At 40.3% G+C, this 21,173-nt stretch overlaps 1 protein-coding gene across 3 annotated transcripts in view; it reads right to left on the bottom strand.

Annotated features, from left to right (window-relative positions):
- dhx36 (DEAH (Asp-Glu-Ala-His) box polypeptide 36) overlaps positions 1-21,173 on the bottom strand; it is a 237,055-nt gene that overhangs the window by 26,523 nt on the left and 189,359 nt on the right. For all 3 annotated transcript variants that reach the window (XM_073929461.1, XM_005159207.6, NM_001128544.2), the window contains 1 exon segment: positions 14,037-14,127. In XM_073929461.1, coding sequence (XP_073785562.1) covers positions 14,037-14,127 — 91 coding nt within the window.

The raw sequence follows: 21,173 nt of genomic DNA, 5'->3' as shown, positions 1-21,173 counted from the left end.
TAATCCCCCAGCTCCGCGGCTGGACCGACTAGATGGGGGCTACGTAGAGGACCAGAGGGCAAAGCCTTCAAAGCCTCTCTTCCCCTTCTTCCCGGAGGTACACACTAGGCTCACGCGGTCTTGAAGGGCACTTTTTTTTTGCTCGTGCTGCGTGTCCCTCCACCCTCACCACTCTTGACAGTGAAGCGACCAGGGAGTATGTGGCGATTCCTCAGGTTGAGAGCACGATTGCGGTCAATCTTTGTCCACGTGGCGCCTCTTCTTGGCGGGGTCTGCCTCGTCTCCCATCCAAAGCCTGTAAGTTATCTGCCTCTCTCGGAGCTAGAGCTAACAAGGCTGCGGGCCTGGCTGCTTCCGCCTTGCATGCGATAGCCACCTACCAGCTCCTTTCTCCCACCCCTCAAGCCTCCCCTCCGGAGCTCGGTTGCGGAGTGAGAGCGAATCTCTTACCTCCAGCTCTTCTGTGGGACCCGCGTGCTTCCCGAATTAGCACACCCACTCCGCGCTGCCCCACTGCTGGTACGTCAGCGATTATAGCGATGAGTCCATTAGCGAAAGCTCTGCCTGCCTGGTTAGCGCGGGCCAGCCCTCTGTGGTGGCTCATACGCACAATCAGACTCAGCTATGCGATTCTGTTCGCGAAAGGGCTCCCCAAGTGCACGGGTGTGTATTCACCAGGGTCAGCCCCCTGTCCGCCCCTGTCTTGCGAGAGGAGATTGCTGTCCTCCTGGCGAAGGATGCAATCGAGCCGCTCCCTCTAGCCGAGATGGAGAGCGGGTTTTACAGCCCACACTTCATCGTGCCCAAAAGAGCGGTGGGTCACGGCCAATCCTAGATCTGTGCGTTTTGAACCGCTATCTGCACAAGCTGCCGTTCAGAATGCTCACGCAGAAGCGCATCCTCCGGTGCGTTCGTCCTCTGGGTTGGTCTGCATCATTAGACCTGAAGGACGCGTATTTCCATGTCTCCACTCTTCCCCGCCACTGTCAGTTCTGCGGTTTGCGTTGAAGGTTGAGCTTGGCAATACAAAGTCCTCCCCTTCGGGCTCTCTCTGTCTCCGCGGTTCCTCACCAAGCCCGCGGAGGGTGCCTTAGCGCCCCTTCAGCTCGCGGGCATCCGCATACTCAATTATCTCGAACGACTGGCTGATTTTTGCCTACTCTCTGAGCAATTGATTATGCACAGAGACAAAGTGCTCCGGCACTTCCACCTGTTGGGGTTTTAGGTTAACCAAGAAAAAAGCAAACTCGCCCTCGTGCAGAGGATCTCTTCTCTCGGGCTGGAGCTGGACTCGGTCACCATGGCAGCCCGTCTCTCCGGAGAGCGCGCTCAGCTGATGCTGTACTGTCTGAGAGAGCTCGACAGTAAAATAGTGGTCCCACTAAAACTATTCAGAGGCTCCTGGGGCATATGGCATCTGCAGCCGCTTCTCCCCGCTCGGATTACTCTATATAAGACCACTTCAGCACTGGCTTCAGGATCGAGTCCCCGGATGCGCATGGCACGTGCGCGCACACTGAGTCTCTGTTACTGCGCTGTCACCGCGCCCTCAGCCCTTGGAGCGAGCCCTCGTTCCTACAGGCCTGAGTGTCTCTAGGACAGGCGTCCAGTCTTGTTGTCGTTTCAACAGACGCTTCCAACACGGGCTGGGCTTGAGGGCATGCGGTTTCGGACCTGTGGAAAGGTACCCAGTTGCGTTAGCATATTGCCTGGAGCTGTTTAGGCGCCTGGAGCTGGATTTTTGGGAAGCCCAGATCAACCTGTTGCTTCCCCCGAGATCGCTCATTGAAAGTTGTTCTTTTCCCTGACTATCGGCACGGATGCACTGTCTCTCAGCTGGCCTCGGGGCATGCGCAAAGATGCGTTTCCCCCAGTGAGCCTGCTCGCGCAGTTACTGTGCAGGTTGCTGGTTGCGCCCCTCTGGCCCAACCGGACCTGGATGTCAGAGCCCTCCCCTGGCAGTTGCCTTTGAGAGAGCACCTACTCTCTCAGGGACAGGGCACCATCTGGCACCCTCGCGATCTTTGGAGGTCCTTAGACGCGAGGAAGACTTGGGTAACCTCCGATTGCGGTGGCTAATACCGTCACTCGGGATAGAGCCCCCTCCCCGAGCGCGCCTATGCCCTGAAGTGGAGTCTATGGTAACACTTTATAATAACAACACACTATAAATCATTTATTAAGCATTAGCAAATAGTGAATTTATTATCTGTCAAGCATTAACTCTACATTAATAAGCGTTAGTAAGCAGTTTATAACTGCAGCTACAAGTGCTGTATTCTTTACTTAAAAACATATTTAAAATGTGCTTAATAATTGTACTTTCATACTATGTTAATGATTTATTTTTCATTACTTAAGCAAGTATTGGATTATTTACAATCCATTTGTATTTAAGAGCAGTTGATGGCTTTTAGAATCAATAAGAATGAGTTAGTAAATGAAAAATAAACTATTGAAATCAACATTTTTATGTCTTATTATTCAGGCATATATTAATGGTTACTATGTATGTTAATAAATGCTTTATTTACTCAACTTCATGCAGTTTTGTGACCTAATGTAAAGTGAGGACTATTCATGGTATATAAATCCCTCATAAATTACAAATAAAGGCTCAGTTAAATTCCAAACAGGAAAAATGACATAAACTACATTATTCAAATGAAACTGTACTTCAAATGAAAAATAAATCTGCAACCTTATCTAAAATCACTGTAGAGTTTAAACATTGCATCTTAATATATTGTTAAATTATTATATTGTTGTTGTGTTATCCTGCTTTATGTCATATTTTGAAACTCCTGTTATTTGGCAATGTTTAAACTTAACATTAATTTTACTTTTTAGATAAGATTGCAAAGATTATTGTCCATTTGATTCTGAGCCTCTATATGTCATTTATAAGTGATTTATAAATCATGAATAGTCCTCACTTTAGATTAGGTCACAGAACTGCATGAAGTTGAGTTAATAAAGCATTTATTAACATATTAGTTAACTATTAGTATATGCCTAAATAATAAGACATAAATGTTGATTTCAATAGTTTATTAATCATTTACTAACTCATTCAGAATTTTTCTAAAAACCATCAACTACTCTTAAATACAAATGGTTTGTAAATAATGCGATACTTAATTTAGTAATGAAAAATAAACCATTAACTAAGTATGAAAGTACAATTATTAAGCACATTATATAGGTGCTTATAAGTCAAGAATGCAGAATTTGTAGCTGCAGTTATAAACTGCTTACTAACGTTAATTAATGTAGAGTTAATGCTCAACAAATAATAAATTCACTAGATGCTAATGCTTAGTAAATTATTTATAGTGTGTAGTTATTATAAAGTGTTACCCATTCGATTCACTGAATGGTGCGTCTCTCGCAGAGAAGACCCCCGTAATTTGCCAGATTAGCATTGTGCTTTCTTTTAACCAAGAGAAGTTGAAGAGCAGGCTGTCGCCCTCCACACTGAAGGTTACGTGGCTGCCATCTCCGCTCTCATGACACGGTGGCTGGCAGCACCGTGGGAACGCATAACCTCATCATCCAGTTCCTCAGGGGCGCTAGGCGAATCCACCCTGCCCCCCTCTCATGCCCTCTTAGGATCTCGCCCTCGTTACACGAGCCGCGTTAGATCCCTTCGATCCTCGACTCAGTATCTTTTCTGTCCCTGAAGACAGCTCTGCTGGTCGCATTGATATCAATTAGAGGGTCTGGGACCCGGAGGCATTTTTCGGTCAGTGACTCGTGCCTGTAATTGGGTTGGCTTTCTCTCACGTCCTGAGACCCTGCCCGCGATATGTGCCCAAGGTTCCTACCACTCCGTTTTAATACCAGGTAGTGAGCCTGCAAGCGCAGACCCAGCCCTTTCTTTATTTGTCCAGTTCGCGCCTTGCGTATTATCTGGACCGCACTCAGAGTTTAGATCATCTGAGCACCTCTTCTTCTGTTATGGCGGTTGGCAGCAGGGAAGTGCCATATCAAATTAAGATTTTCCCACTGGATTGTGGATGCCATTCTCTCGCTTATCAGTGAGCCGTGTCCCCCAAGAGTGCGTGCGCACTCCACTCTGAGCATCGCATCCTCTTGTGCGCGTGCACGCGGCGCCTCTCTAACAGACATCTGTAGAGCTGCGGGCTGGGCGACACCCAACACATTTGCAAGGTTTTACAATCTGTGAGTGGAGCCGGTTTCCTCAAGGGTATTAGGTAACCCTTTGGTGATTGAGGAAACAATTCGGTAGGGTGTTGAAAAACGCTTGCTGCGCCATTCTCCCTAACATGGAGATACGTGCGCCTTTTTATCTGTCAGTAAAGTTCCCTGTCAGGTGAGCCCTGTAGATTCCTCCGTGGCCCCCAGCACTGACTCAGCGGAGGAGTCACTTGCTGGCCCATTACGTTGTAGGTCTGCCCGCTGGTCAGCCCGCGTTTTGGGTATAGGTGCCTGCTATGCGTGATCCCCACTAGGTGATCCCATATGCCTATTCCGCCACAGTTCAGTCCTCCCTCTCGGGTGGACCCGTGTCTTCCCTGTCCGCTAACCACCTTCTTTATGCGCACTCCCCCTTCTTAGGGCTATTCCATATGTATCTTGCCATTGAAGAAGATTTTATTCTCTCTGTATATAGTGTAAAGCAGTTAATTTTCTCTTCTCAAAATGTATGTAGTGTTTGCAGCAAACATGCCAGCCTGTGTTAAAAATACAGTGATATGTCTGTGTAAGATGAGTATGCCTGCACAGGAGCAACACTAGGAGAAAGCTGAATGACTGATTGTGTAGAATTACTGAATATGTAAAGCACTGATTATATATGTTAAACTTCTATAAAGCTATATGTGTCAGAAGTTAGAATGAGTAACATTATCAAGTTATTATCCTATCATGACAATGTATGTAAACACTTAGGCCTTTTGCATAAGTTGCATCTATGGAGAGAGAACTTTGGTGTCAAAATAGTTGCTGACACACACCTGTAACATCTCTGTTGACATGAGCTAGTGGGCTGAGAGTCAAGAATAGCAGGACCCCTTAGACTAGAAAACCTATTCAAAAATGGTCAAAAGTTAAAAAGATACACAAAGGGGTGTGTCATAATTACCTGAATAAAGATTATGGAGAACACAGATACTTTAGAAGGAGCAGGAGGAGAATGCTATGAGGTCTGCTCTGCTCTTTCTCGGCTTTATTATGAAGAATAAAGTCTATTTTTTGATATTCAAAACCTCCGGTCTGATCATTTTTAATTAATAAGAAGTCGAATTTACGACACCATCTTATCTTCCCCATTGGGTAGCGGATGGCCTCCGCAGCGTCCTCCCTATTGGGATTGCACGCTCCCAATGTACTGTCGTACTTCTTAGAATTATCTAGACGCTCGCGACTTCCCAAAAAATATACCTAAATCCGTAAAACTTCCGTTGAAGTGGGATAAGTTAGGGCCAGGGACACGTTGGAGGACCGCGCCTTCCATTATGTGTCACGCTTGCTTGACTATCCCCTCATCGGAGGCGTTGGTAAGGTGCAGTCATTATGGCTTTTTCCATAGTTCTCCCATACGTGGATTTTCTAAGATCAAATCCACCTATAGCATTGGAGTTCCCCACCTGAAGGGGAACGTTCGAGGTTACAGAACTAACCCTTCGTTCCCCGAGGAGGGGAACGGAATTGCTATATTCCTTCGCCATATTGACTGTCCCTTAGCTGTTAGCAAGTCTCTTCAGCTTAAAAGGATGGCGTCTGCTTGCTCTGTGTGCTTATATGCTGGGTTAATTGGCAATGAAGCACACCTGTGCAAGCTTATGCTGCCAATTCATTGGCATTCATTGGCACGTTCAATACTCTTTCAGACAAGCGGCTTCTGAACCGAATCCTCCCATACGGGGATTTTCTAAGATCATTTCCGTTCCACTCCTCGGAGAACAAAGGGTTACTTTTGTAACCTCGAACGTTCTCTGTAGTGTTTGGTTGTCTGTCATAAACCTTCCATCTCCACAATGAGAAGAACTCCTCTATAGGGTTCAGAAAAGGGAGTAGGGTGGAAGACAGACATTTAAAAAGTGGTTACTGTTGGTGGTGAACCACTATCTGATTTGGTTTGTTTTGTAGGATGCGGAAACTGTCCCAAATTATCACATGAATGTTATGTGCGGGCCCAGGATGGTGTTGTTGGCAGTCCAGAAGGATGACTCTTAGCTCCTCTAGTAAGCTTAGGAGATGTTGGGTATTGTACGATCCAAGGACAGCATTCTGGTGGACAAGACCCTCCGAACGCATGGCTGCACAAAGAGTAATATTGACATGATCAATGGCTGTTGCTCACATCTCGTCCGTAATGATGGTGCGAGGTTGTCTTGGGGGGATCTTTTTCTCTCTCTCCTGAACCTTCTCTTCTCCCTTGTGGGCCTCTTTCTCGTCGGGCTGCTCCTCTTCTTCCATGGCCAGCCCTTCTCCCTCCTCAGACTCAAATAGCTCATCCCCTGACTCTGCCTTTATCCATTGTGTTTCTTCAGCAAACTCTGAAGTGCACTCTGAACTTGCTTTTATACATATGGTTACAGCATTAGCAACAAGTACGAGTGTGTCTTCAATTTTGGGGCACTGTGTGTGATAAATGATGTCAGGTGTGTTCATTGTGTTCAAATATTGCTGACTGTGGCAAGAATTTTGCATCACATGAGGTTTCATTTAAGAATATGAGCAGAGTTATTTTGAACGTGTTTTAGCAAGAAAAAATGTGTTTAGATTTATGAGAATGGAGGATTGTGTTTTGTGAATTGTGTCTTCATGTGAAATGTGTTTATGATATTGCTGTTGTTTGTAGCTTTAGCCTGCTAGCGCCGCTGGTCAGCTAAAGCTACCGACCTCTTTTACCATACACTTTTAACTTACTGGCTTTGCTCTTTACCTCGTAAAATGTCGCTTCCGTCTCTGTCCTTGTGTGCAGGAGAAGCATCGATGGAGGCGTTGGAGCTGGAGCTGGAAGAAGTGGAGTCCCAGATCCAGGCGCTTCTGGTGAGACGGTCGCGGCTACGGGAACAACTGCTTGTTGTACCTAATGCTAAGGCCGCCTCATCATCTAAGATACGTGGAAATTACAACCACATCATTCCCTCTACCTCAACCCCGCGTCCTTCTCTGTCCAGGCCCAGCGCACCTGGGGCGCGGCTCAGCCAGGCGTCGTTCACGCCGACACCCGGCTACCACGGCGCCTGGATGCAGCCGCGCAAGGTGCTTCCTAGATCCCGGGGCAGAACGTCTCCTCCCGTGTTCGAGATCTCCACGAAGAACCGCTTCTCCCCTCTCTGTGAGTCGGGTCCCGATGTGGCCATCATTGGTGACTCGATCGTTTGTCACGCCCGTGCCGCCTCCTCAAAAGGTAATAAAGTACGTACTTTCTGCTTTCCTGGTGCCCGTGTGAGAAATATTTCTACACAGATTCCAACCATCCTGGGCGCTGCCGAGAGCCCTGGTGCCATTGTCCTCCACGTGGGGACAAACGACACCGGGCTCCGGCAGTCAGAGATCCTGAAGAAGGACTTCAGGAGCCTGATCGAGATGGTTCGAGGCACCTCGCCCGCCACGCAAATCATCGTTTCTGGGCCGCTTCCCAGAATGGCTAATAACATGGTGTAAAGAACAGAAATTGCTCTTTGCTAATAACTGGAATCTTTTCTGGGAGCGTCCTAGGCTCTTCCGTCCTGACGGCCTGCACCCCAATCGAGCCAGAGCTGAACTCCTGTCGGACAACATCTCCAGATTACTTCGCATCATCTGACTAGCAGGTAAAAATTCACAAAATTCACATTATAGCCACCTAGACTCTTGTTCACCCCACTTAAACATCAGTAACGCATATCTGGCAAATCCTATAGAGACTGTGTCTGTTCCTCGTATTATTAGATTAAGAAATAAATGTACTGTGTGCTCTAGAAAAAACAATCTAGTAAGAATCAAACCAGAAAAACCAGTTGAAAGTGAAAATACAAATTTCGTAAAACTTGGTCTCCTAAACATCAGGTCACTTGCACCTAAAGCACTTATGATTAATGAAATAATAACAGAAAACAATCTTAATGCACTCTGTCTCACTGAAACCTGGCTGAAACAAAATGACTATATTAGCTTAAATGAAGCAACTCCTCCAGGATTCTTATATAAACATGAGGCTCGTCAAACTGGTCGTGGTGGTGGAGTTGCATCAATCTTTAGTGATTTCCTTAATAATAAACAGAGAAGCGGACTTATGTTAAGCTCCTTTGAAGTATTATCGCCTAATGTTCAGCTTCCAGATACTATGCAAAAACCTATGTTATCTCTCGGTTTAATCACCATATATAGACCCCCAGGACCCTATGTCAAAATTCTAAAAGAATTTTCTGATTTTATTTCTGACTTACTAGTCAAAACTGATAAAATGCTAATTGTAGGTGACTTTAACATCCACATAGATGACGCTAATGATACATTAGGGCTCGCGTTTATGGATTTAATACACTCACTTGGGATAAAGCAAAACGTTGTGGGTCCAACCCATCGCTTAAAGCATACATTAGTTCTAATTCTGTCTTATGGAATCTAGGTTATTGACGTAGACATTATACCACAAAGTGATGATATTACAGATCACTACCTCTTACTATATAAGCTGTGTTTACCTGAAATCAGCAAACCCGCTCCAATACTCCGCCCTAGTAGAACTATTGTTCCGTCAACTAAAGATGAATTTATAAATAACTTACCTGATCTCTCTCTATTTCGTAATGCACCCGCAAACTCAAATGATCTTGATGTAGTAACCAGCAGTATGGATGCCATCTTTACTAGCACACTAAATACTGTGGCACCCATCAAATTAAAAAAGGCTAGAGAGATTAAAACTATACCATGGTATAATAGTCATACTCGTGCGCTCAAAACATCAACCCGCGCCCTGGAACTTAAATGGAAAAAAACTAATTTAGAGGTCTTTAGAATTGCGTACAAAAACAGTATGTCCAGCTATAGGAGGGCTCTAAAATCTGCCAGGACCGAGCACCTGCGCAAACTGATAGAAAATAATCATAACAATCCTAGATTTTTATTTAACACCATCTCTAAATTAGCAAATAATCGGTCATCCTTGGAACAAACTACTCCACCGCAAATTATTAGTGATGACTTCATGAATTTTTTCAGTAATAAAATAGAAGGCTTTAGACAGAAAATAGGAGATGCCAAACTTTCTGCACCGGCTTATACTCCAAATCCTGTAAATATTTCATTGAATCATAATAATAACCTACACTGCTTCAAAATCATAGAACATGAAGAGTTAGTAAAAATTATAAATAGCTCTAAACCAGCTACGTGTATGCTGGACTCAATTCCAACAAAATTAATGAAAGAGCTGCTACCTGCTATAGGAGAACCTCTTCTTAACATTATCAACTCTTCTTTATCTATAGGCCATGTTCCAAACTCTTACAAGCTAGCTGTTATTAAGCCTATTATTAAGAAACCGCAACTAGACACCAACAACTTAGCTAACTTTAGGCCTTTTTCAAATCTTCCATTTATGTCTAAAATACTAGAAAAAGTTGTTTCCACTCAATTATGCTCTTTTCTGCAGACGAACAATAATTTTGAAGTGTTTCAGTCAGGTTTCAGGGCTCACCACAGTACAGAAACCGCCTTAGTGAAAATAACCAATGATTTACTCTTAGCTGCTGACCGAGGGTGCGTCTCGCTATTAGTTTTACTCGATCTTTGTGCGGCATTTGATACCATTGACCACAATATCCTCATAAATCGCTTAAAGTCTACAGGTGTCCAGGGACAGGCTCTACAATGGTTTAAGTCATACTTAACTGACCGCTACCAGTTTGTGAATATTAATGGACAGCCTTTACAAGTCAGCCCAGTAAAGTATGGGGTGCCTCAAGGATCAGTTTTAGGCCCTTTACTGTTTACAATTTACATGTTACCTCTGGGAGACATTATTAGAAGACATGGGATCAGCTTTCACTGCTATGCAGATGATACTCAATTATATATTTCAACTAAACCTGACGAGACATCTGAACTTTCTAAACTAACTGAGTGTATCAAAGACATCAAAGACTGGATGACCAACAATTTTCTTCTCTTAAACTCCGACAAAACAGAATTATTACTTATTGGGCCTAAATCTTGCACACAGCAGATCTCGCAACTCAATTTACAATTAGAGGGATACAAAGTTAGTTTTAGCTCTACTATAAAAGATCTGGGTATCATATTAGACAGCAATCTAACTTTCAAAAACCATATATCCCATGTCACAAAAACTGCCTTCTTTCATCTGAGAAATATCGCTAAATTACGAAATATGCTATCCATCTTAGATGCAGAAAAGCTAGTCCATGCTTTTATGACTTCGAGACTGGATTACTGTAATGCTCTATTTGCTGGCTGCCCAGCATCCTCTATTAACAAACTTCAATTAGTACAAAATGCAGCAGCCAGAGTTCTGACCAGGTCTAGAAAATATGATCATATAACCCCTTTTTATCCTCCTTACACTGGCTGCCTGATAAGTTTCGTATTGAATTTAAAATATTACTTCTCACCTATAAAGCTCTAAATAATCTAGCTCCTGTTTATCTAACCAACCTTCTGTCTCGCTACAAACCAACTCACTCTTTAAGATCTCAAAATTCAGGGCTTCTGGTAGTACCTAGAATAGCAAAATCAAGTAAAGGAGGTTGAGCCTTCTCTTTCATGGCTCCTACACTCTGGAATAGCCTTCCTGATAACGTCCGAGGCTCAGACACACTCTCCCAGTTCAAAACTAGATTAAAGACCTATCTGTTTAGTAAAGCATACACTCAATGCATCACCTAGCGGGTTCCACACAGGCTTCTGCATCTTGCTTATATACACTATGAACAGCAGCTACGCTAATTATTTTCTTTATTCTCTATTTTCACCTGGGGATACCCATCCCGAGGTCCTCAGATTATGCGGAGTCACTGATTGGAACCAAGACCAGCGACGTGATGATCCCAAGGATTCCATATCCGGGACCAGGCCATATCCTGAGCTGCTGCTGCACTGATGGTCGTGGGGAGTGGAGAACATGAGTGTGATTCCAGCGACGCTCCAGGGACAGACGAGTCTTCGCTGAGGCCATCTTCCAGCCTAAACCACGGCGAATGAAGCTCTGCACAAGACTTTTGGCCAGCGGAGAAATTAAAATGGTCGTGCCCAACTGAGTCTGGTTCTCTCAAGGTTTTTTTTCTTCACTCCCATCAGGTGAAGTTTTTTTTCCCTCTCCGCTGTCGCCACTGCCTCGCATGGTTCAGGATTGGTAGAGCTACGCATCGATGAATTGGCTCTTCAGTGTTTGAACTCTCAGTAATGATTAAATCACACTGAACTGAGCTAAACTGAACTGAACTGAACTTAAACACTAAAACCTGAACCACACTGTTCCAGTTACTATGACCATTTATGTGAAGCTGCTTTGACACAATCTACATTGTAAAAGCGCTATACAAATAAAGCTGAATTGAAAATGGTGTCTAGATTTAGTAAATGTGTTTAGACAACTGGTCATTTGGTTTAGAGGATTGGCTTTTGTGTTTGAGTTAGCTTCCACCATTACGCTGATGATACAGAACTTTAAATCTCCTCTAAACCTGATCATTTGTATGAATTTACAAAATTAACAGATTGTATAGCTGATATTAAAAATTGGATGACCAATAATTTCTTTTTGCTAAATTCAGATAAAACTGAGGTCTTGCTTATTGGTCCCAAAAACCTCACACGTAAAAACTTAGAACACTGTCTAACCCTTGATAGAACAGCCTTTCTTGCACAGTTCTGGAAACACTGGCACACATATAAAATACAAACACATAACTTTTGAAATATTCTAAAGGATTGTTAGGCTGCGAAAATTAGGGCAACCAGAGATGGGAACACTTACCAAAACTACATAATTTGAATAACTTCAAAATTGTCTCCTGAGGAGATGGCTGACATGGTTATCAATTAATCAACAGAGCATGAGACTAGTACCTGCAAAGACCCCAGTGATAGACAAGTCTTTGCATTGACAAAGTTGGCTAGTCTGAACACCTGTCCATGACCTACTTAGACCTGCAGCTTCTCTAAGATGATTGTACATTGTTCACAATTCTCTGGCACCCAGATTGCTGCTCTGCACAATAAGTTTGGCTAAATGAGAAATGGCCATGCTCAACTGACCCTGGTTTCTCTCTAGGTTTTTTCCCCCTAATTTTATGGAAATTGGTGAAGTTTGTTCCTCACCGCTGTCATCACTTGGCTGGAACTGGTGAAGCTGTGCATTGGGCGAGTTGCTCTTCTGTGTCTCAGCTTTTACAGTGCCATTTGCATTACACAGAACTGAATGACGTCGACTGTGAAAAGTGATCTGAAGCAGTTTTAATTTACTAGAATTGCATCTATGTTAAGATGCTTTGAAACAATCTACATTGTAAAAATTCACTATAGGAATACAGATGAATTTAAAAAATTGCAATATGTTCAAAATTCAGCTGTTAGAATTCAGACAGGAACCAAAATAACAGAACATATCATTTTATTTTTGGAAACTCAATATTACCTCCATGCTAGATTCCATGTTAATTTTAATATGACTATTTTTGTTAAATGCCTTGAATGGTTTGGCACCTTTTTATCTTTTACTCCCCTATAATAAGCATACAGAGTTGTTTAATGAGTTTAAATTATTCCTGAAGACTTGCCTATTTGAGACATGTACAGGATGTATGTGTTTGATTAGTTTTTACACTTAAAATGTTTCAGGCTATATGCAGTAATCCTAAAGGTAATTTCAATACCTTTTTGAAAATTTTTAAAGACCTTTTCAGAATATTTTAAGACCTCATCGCCACTTCAAGTTCTAATCAGTAGCAAACCTTTGTCTTAATAAACAGTTGTAGGTAAATAATTCAATGGAGCACAACCATGGAACAGAACTCAGATAATCTCAGAAGAAAAAATGCTTGAAAGAATAAATTACATGGTTGTTTTCAGCCACAGGCTTCAGCCACTGTTTAAACTCATTCATTTCCAGGAGTACACAAACTTACATTTCTCTTCACTCTATGGTTTCGCTATATGTGTAGAGCAGGGTTCACCAAACTTGTTCCTGGAGGGCAGGTGTCCTGCAGATTTTAGCTCCAACCCCAATCAAACACACCTGAACAAGCTAATCAAGGTCTTACTTGGTATACTTGAATCATCCAGGCAGGTGTGTTGAGGCAAGCTGGAGCTAAACCCTGCAGGGACACCGGCCCTCCAGGACCGAGATTGGTGACCCCTGGTGTAGAGCTTTGCAAATTACATGCCATCAACCGGACAGAGCGCCCCTGCCCAAACTAATTTGGATCGAGCACACCATTGTTAATATTAAGAGGGAATTAAATAAATGTATGCCTTTGAGTCAAAAACTTTGGACAATGCTTGAACAAAAATTAAGACCTTGTAAAAACTTGATTATGACTTTTTAATACCTTTTAAGGGCCTTAATTTTCTCATAATTGATTTATCACCCCGCGGTTATAAAAAAAAAAAAACTACTGGATAGCTACAGTATACTTTCTATTATTCCTGTAAGGTTTAAGTGTGAAGTGCTTTGAGAATAATGTTTTAAATGTAGTATTACTGTATTATTGTTATTATTATTATCACCACCATCAGTGTATAAATAAAAAAACTTAACAAGGCTAAAAAGAGGCTGTGTGAATAAAACACATATTGAGGTGGTTTAAATGAGTTTGACAGCACCTACTGTATACATATACATATTTACATATAAAGGTACATATACATAAATAGGTATACACACACACACACACACACACACACACACACACACACACACACACACACACACACACACACACACACACACACACAAACACTCAAACACACAAACACACAAACACACACACTAACCACTACCTTGACATGACTGGTACCGAATAAAGCAATAAAAAAAAAATTAGGCCACTTACATAGGTCTCTTCTTATTATGGCTGGGGGAAATCTTGGCCACTTTAGGGTACAGACCTGCTACAATCACTGCCTTGACCAGCTTCTTGTTCTCTGAGTAAAACAACAAGGAAGTTAGTAAGATTAGGCAAAATGTAAAAGAGAACAACATTTAAAACAGAGAAAAACAGCATACAAACACAATATACAATAAAAAAAAAATTAAAACACATTTTCTGTCAATTTATACCTTGTTGTAGTCCTAGGCCTTTAACTAGGGTTGTTGAAAATAATTTGTTAATTTTACAGTTAATTCAGATAACACTTTACTTGAAACGTTCATAAGACTGTCATTACAACTTTATAATCATGACATGACAATTTATTTAAAGAAGATTTAAAAACTGACATTAAGTGTGATTTGCTCATATGTCATTTTAAATATAAAACTGATATTATATGAGTTGTCTTTATGACAACATAACATAAACAAATACATCACTGTCTGTCTTTGTTTGTCATAGCAACTCATATTATCAATACAATTATACCTGTCAGTGTTTGAGAGCTTGACATTACCAAAACAACAAAGCTTTTACATAAAACTCAAAATCATAAACACTGAACACTTGATTTAGGTGGAACAGAATGAAATGTCAATCAATTTCTCATTAGAAGTGACAATGTTCAGTTTATAATCATTTTATAAAAGTATAATTATAATGGATCTATGACAGATTTATGATAAGTTATGTTGTCTTTATATTGTCAAGATCTTATGACAAAGAAATTACTGCTTTCTTACACCCTTTTTAAGTAAAGTGCACCCAAATACAGAAATGTTAAAAGTTATTCCGAAATAGTTAAACATTGTAAAATAACAGGAAAATATTGTCAATTTACATAACCAGTGTAAAATCACATGAAAAAGATGTCAATATGTTTAACAAAACTTAAAATATTTTTGGAAGATTTTTAAAATTATTTATTTTTTTACATAATATCAATGTATTAGTACACACGCGTGAATTGCGGGGATTTTTCATAGACTTATATTGCTTTTAAACTGCATAAACTGTATTTTCTATCGCTATAACCCAACCCCACTCTGTTAAAAAGGGTTCCTTATAGTTCTATTAAACCTTTTTGATGAAATGTTCTCACAGTGAAAACTAAGCGAATTACTGCTGTGGTTATGAAACCTAATCAATGAGTGTTTTTCATGCAAATAATCATAAAACCGCCCCCTGGTGGTGAATATGTGTTGCTTCATGATTGCATTCCTATTGATGTACGGTGAAGAGACTTGAGAGTGACAGTGAATTTTTCAAAAGGAAAAATCTACCATTTCAGCTCTTTCATACATTCAGGTACATTATTATTTTAGAAAACATACTACTGAGATATATTTTGTCATCAGATAATGTCTGTCTCCTTCCGGTCCGGGTACACGGTGGCACTGTTAGCAGCCACTACCCGGGAAGAATATTATTTTTAAAGAACCTTTTTAAAAGAACTTTTACTTCTATTACATAGTTTATTGTACATAGTTGACAGTTAACATACTGTATATACTGGGAAACGCCTAGCACTCTATGCTAAATCATTGCATTTTACAGTGAACCGGTCTGCTTTGAGGGGGTCATCATGACTAGTGATAGTGATAAGTCCTGGCGTAGCGGGCTTGTGTTTGCTGTCACCCAACTCATCATGCGAAAAACAAGAGATGAAACAGCAATGAAACCTCCTGACCTGCTTGTTCGGATCTTATCATTCTGGATTTTCCTGGTTGCCATGCGGAGCTGCTACTTCAGTATTCGGCTGAGAAACTTCTCTAACTCCGCTCTCACGTCTCGGAAACTCCATCAACTTTCATCATGACATTGCTGCCTGGCCGCATTGTAGGTTTATTCACCATGGATCACAACGGTCCTATACCATTGATGACTTATCTCAAATATGGTCTTTCTTGCTGTCCAACCCTCGCCAAGCACCAAGGTCAGTACAATCTATAGAGTGCAGTGTACTCAGTAAATCAGCAAACTCTGCTTCCAATGAAGCAAATTAAAACCTTACTTGTGGTCTACTCAACATTTGCTTGTTATCCAACAAAGGTCATCTTTCGCAAGATGTACTCTCTGATTATAAGTTTAATGTCGTACCGAAACTTTGCAAAGACATGATGATTTCTTTTATTTAAAACAAGCTGTTTTGTCAGGATATAAATACATTTGTAAACCCCGCACTACTGGACTGGGAGGGGGTGTGGTGATATTCGATAAGGAAAAATGGAAAGTATCCCAAGTAGTTATTTCTGAATCCTCCTCTTTTTGGGGCGGTTCCTACCATTCTCGCTGTACATACTGTATATACCGTCCTCCTAAAAGCAATTTAAGCTTTTTAACTGAACTTTCTGAACTGAACTGAGTTTTTAACTGAGCTGTGCTCCTTGTCTTCCAATGTAATTATGCTGTTTTTTTTATTATTTTTCATATTAACAATTAATTTTTTATCTTGCTTGGAAATCTTTGGCAATTTGCTAATTTCCCTACAAACACACTAAAGGTCATACCCTTGATCTTATCTGTTGTTCTGGAATAACCCCTCACAAATATTCCGTTTCTGATTTTTCAATATCTGACCACTTTCTGGTGTCCATCTGTGCTCAGCTCGGAGTTTTTAAATTGCAGCCACACTGGATAATCAAAATCAGAAACGTTGAAAACATTGACAAATAACACTTTGTGGACATACTTAATAACTTTGCAAACAATGTTGACTCATCTTCTGCTGATGCTCTGATGTCTCTTTACAACAACGGACTATCTAAGATGCTGGACACTTTTGCACCTTTTCAAAACTGGACTTTTTTCTGTTTCTGCTCCGTGGTTTACTTCTGACCTGCGTCAACTCAAAACCAAAGGTTACAGGCTGAAACGCTTGTATAAGACGTCTGGGCTAACTGTCCACAAAGAAATGTGCACAAAACTTGCTCATCATTATAAGGAAGCATCATCTAAAGCAAAATCTGACTACTATGCTAAAATAACACAATCCAGTGGGGGTAACTCCAGACTATTCTTTTTTTTTTTTTTTTTTTTTTTTGTATTTAAAACTCTTTACATTTTCCTGACAACTAACTTTCCTGTGGTACTTAGTTGTGTAACAGATTCTTGACTTTCTTTGATAACTAGTTCAGTCAATGATTTTAGTCACCATGTCTCTAAAAATCATTATCCATCTCACTTTTGATACTTTTATCTTATCATCTGCCACTTCTTAGTTAAGACTTAGTTAAGTCTTCCAACACAGTCCACATTAATCACTAACATTATTCACACCTCACTGGATTCTGGATCTTCACTTGAAACTTCTGTGATCATTTCAGTTCTAAAAAAACTGTAGCTGATTCATCTAATTTGACCAAATACAGACCAATTTCAATTTGCCATGTATCTTTAAAATGAGTAAAATGTGTTGTCTCTCAAATTCACAACTATCTTCCTATCTGTTTGAGCTCTTGCAGTCTGACTTTCGCCCCAACCATAGTACTTTGTTAGGCTCACAAATGATTTATTGCTGGCAGCAGACTCAGGTTTACAAACAATTCTTATTCTTCTGGACATGAATGCAGCCTTTGCATGAGGTAATTTTGCATGAGGGACTTTTGAATAGACTTGCCTCTGTAGGGATTTCTGGCACCCGTTTCTTATGGTTTAAGTCCTATCTTTCAGAACGTACTCAGTTTGTCTAAATTAAAGACTTTAGGTCAAGGTTGTAGATTGCCACTACTGGTGCCCTTCAAGGCTCCATACTGAGCCAGCTCCTGTTTATCATTTATTTACTTCCTCTTGGTCATATTTTAAGAAAATACAACATGCAATTCCATTGCTGCTGATGATACTCAACTCTACTTGCCCACCTTACCCTCTAGTTCTTTTTGGCGCATTTACACTGCAATGTTCATGTGACACGATCACAATTTTTTTCTCCCATGTGGCACAGATCGGATATGGTCCATGTGCGTGTAAGCAGGAAGAAATCACATGAATTCCTATTTACTAAAATCAGAATCAGGCCTTGTTCATATGCAGTGTTGAGGAGTAACTAGTTACATGTATCGGCGTTACGTAATTTAATTACAAAATAAAGTAACAGTAATTCATTACAGTTACTGAGATAAAATGTGCAACTAAATTACAGTTACTAATGAAAATGTTACAGATTACAAATGGGGTTACATCTAAATATGTTGAACAATAATAATCTGTTGCTTTGCCTGTTTTTGATGTGCACGATGCCCTCTGCCAGGGCCATTTATTAAAGCAGTGCTATTCTGATGCCATTGATTGGTTTTCAGGTTTGATTGTGGCACACCACATCTACCTCTCCCTAACCACATCTCACGGTTGTCGACAACAAGAGTTTTTGCGTGGTACTGCAACTCGCTCTGGTCAGCGAGTATATATATATATATTAGTGCTGTCAATCGATTAAAAAAATTAACTAATTAATCGCACCTTTTTAAAAAAATTAAATGCGATAAATCGCATTTAAAATACTGAAACTTGTAATTTTGGCTATTCAAATATAAAATTAATGTAAACGCAAGACAAAAACTATTTAAATTCAAAATATAATTGTTTATTAGAATTAAAATTTAAAATATAATTGTTTAATAGAATTTTTGTTTAACTTGTAACACAGATTTCTTCATGTAAACAACATACCCACAATAAACCATCAAGATCCTGGCTTGACAGCCATATTTATTAAAGAAATTAAAACACAGGTATGTTAATGACATTTAAATTTCAAAACAATCAATGCCAATAAAGAAAACATTGATTTCCATGTTGGATTCTAAGTGGACTGAAAAAATGCCAAAATACAGGCATTACAGATATGGAAAATTATAATAATAAACTATAGAATACAAACTGTTGCACTCATTGTAAACTTTTATTGCTGTGAGTTGAGAACATTAGTTATAGAGTAGAAACAATTTTGCTTAATCCTCCTTTACATTCATCCAGTTGCTAAGACTAGGAGTATCCCACAAGTGCACAGAGACTCCCAAATGCCCGCAAATAAATGATAATTTCTCGCAAACCGGTTGTTACATACATTGCACACCCCTTTCCCCTGCATTCTTCCTAGCTCTTCAGGTAGCCTGTCGCGTGCAACTCACCCTCACCGTCCTTCAGGTACGTCTCGCGCACACACGCCCCTACTCAGATACGTCGCTCACTCCACCTCTGACACCCCTCAATGGGCCTGACACAGACACACACACAACGCGCTGCAGACGTTTTGGCCCCAACGGACTTCCATACTGGAGCGACTCCCCTCAGATTCAACACGCATGATCACGTTCATCAAATTTGCTTAAACTAAGCGTCCTAAAGTATTACTGTATTTCACAATGATTCTGACACAACAACACGAAGCATACGCTTTCATTGCGTTTAATGAGGAAACGCGCCAAACTTGGAGGGCTCATGCTGGAAGGCAGAGTAATGCCATGTCTTTGACAGCTCGCGACTTTACCAGAGACTGGTACACTGGTTATCTGAGTACATTCACATAAGACACCAGTACTCCGATTTTAATATGATTGAGATTATACTCTTATTAAAATTCTACCATGTAGCCTAAGCAGTGATTTTATTACCTTAAAGGAACACCGAGTCACGAAATGCGAACGATTTTCTTTCTGGTGGCCATGCGGTATCAATTTACAACAGAAGTCGAAAGTTAACAATGATTGCATGAAACTATAACCTATAGGCAATAACCTGTGATGCAACTAATTGTTTTATACTGAAACTTGCCTTCAAAAAGTGCTTCCTTGCTCTTATCCACATTTCTTGCATGTTAAACACACATACACCACAACAGGAAGTAAAAAAAAACCTGCAACTGTGTTAATTGCGTAAATTTTTTTTAACGCGTTACTTATTTTAAATTAATTGCATGCGTTAACGCACTAATTTTGACAGCGCTTATTATATATATATATATATGCATTATTATATGTATATTATAAAAATAAATACATTTGTGTGATAGTTAAATATATTTTAAATAAACTGCAAACAAAAAATATAAATAAACGTATTTTTTTTTTCAGATTCTTTCTTGAAACTCAGTTACATACCTGTCTGATGGTTCATTATGCAGCTCATTATGCAGGTCTTTGTCTTCTCAGGTTGACTCACTGCATAGTAATGATAGTTCACGCCTTCTCGCACAAACCATTATCACACAGAAAGTGACTTAGAAATTTTAATTCATTATATTGTTTTCTGTGAGCAAGTGAGCAAAATAATTCTCACATCATTTTGAAGCAAAAACACTAGACTACAAGATCCAGTTCTCAAAAGTCTTGTGCACAAATGTTCTCTGTGTGTTTCACAGCCTTGTTTCAGTGGCTTCAAAATTTTAAAAAGTTTTTCACTAACCACGCATAAACGTTTCTTTCTCAAAAACACAAACACATACAAACATGCTGCTTAAGTATTATTGTAGCCCAACTTGTGCTGTTTACAGTGTTATCACACTTTAGCCATTTATATGTTTTTAAAATTCTGAAAACAACACAAATGTCAGTGCATCTCAAAACTTCTCCAGAGCCTCAAACACCATCAGACCCCTGTGGGTTAAGATGCCTAAAGGTTTAAAAAAGCCTATATATCAAAAGAAGATGGACAAATTAGAACACCTTACATACAGGAATAGAGAAAAAAATCACTCTTTAATTATCAGCTGTTAGTCAGCGCCCGCTCTTTTTTTTTTTTCTGGTCATTGCTAGATGTTTAGTTGAAATAAAAATCTGGCTTTCATCAAACTTTCTTAAATGAAATAATAACAAAACTGAAACACTACTCATTGCCACTAAAAGTGTCCTGTATAAATCTGATAATTTTACAACAGATATTGATAATAGCACAATTTGTCCCTCTCTACAGGTCAAGAGTTTGGGTGTCATCTTGGATAGCACACTCTCGTTTGAAAGCCATATCAATAATATTATGTGTACTGCATATTTCCACCTGCGTAATCTTACTTGGCTCCATACTTCTCTCAAAACCAATAATACAGGAATTCTCATCCATGCATTAATTACTTCACGTCTTGACTACTGTAATGCACTTCTC

This window comes from Danio rerio, chromosome 18 (genome assembly GCF_049306965.1).
Source record: "Danio rerio strain Tuebingen ecotype United States chromosome 18, GRCz12tu, whole genome shotgun sequence".
Classification (NCBI taxonomy): Eukaryota; Metazoa; Chordata; class Actinopteri; order Cypriniformes; family Danionidae; genus Danio; species Danio rerio.
This window is presented reverse-complemented; position numbering and strand designations above follow the sequence as displayed.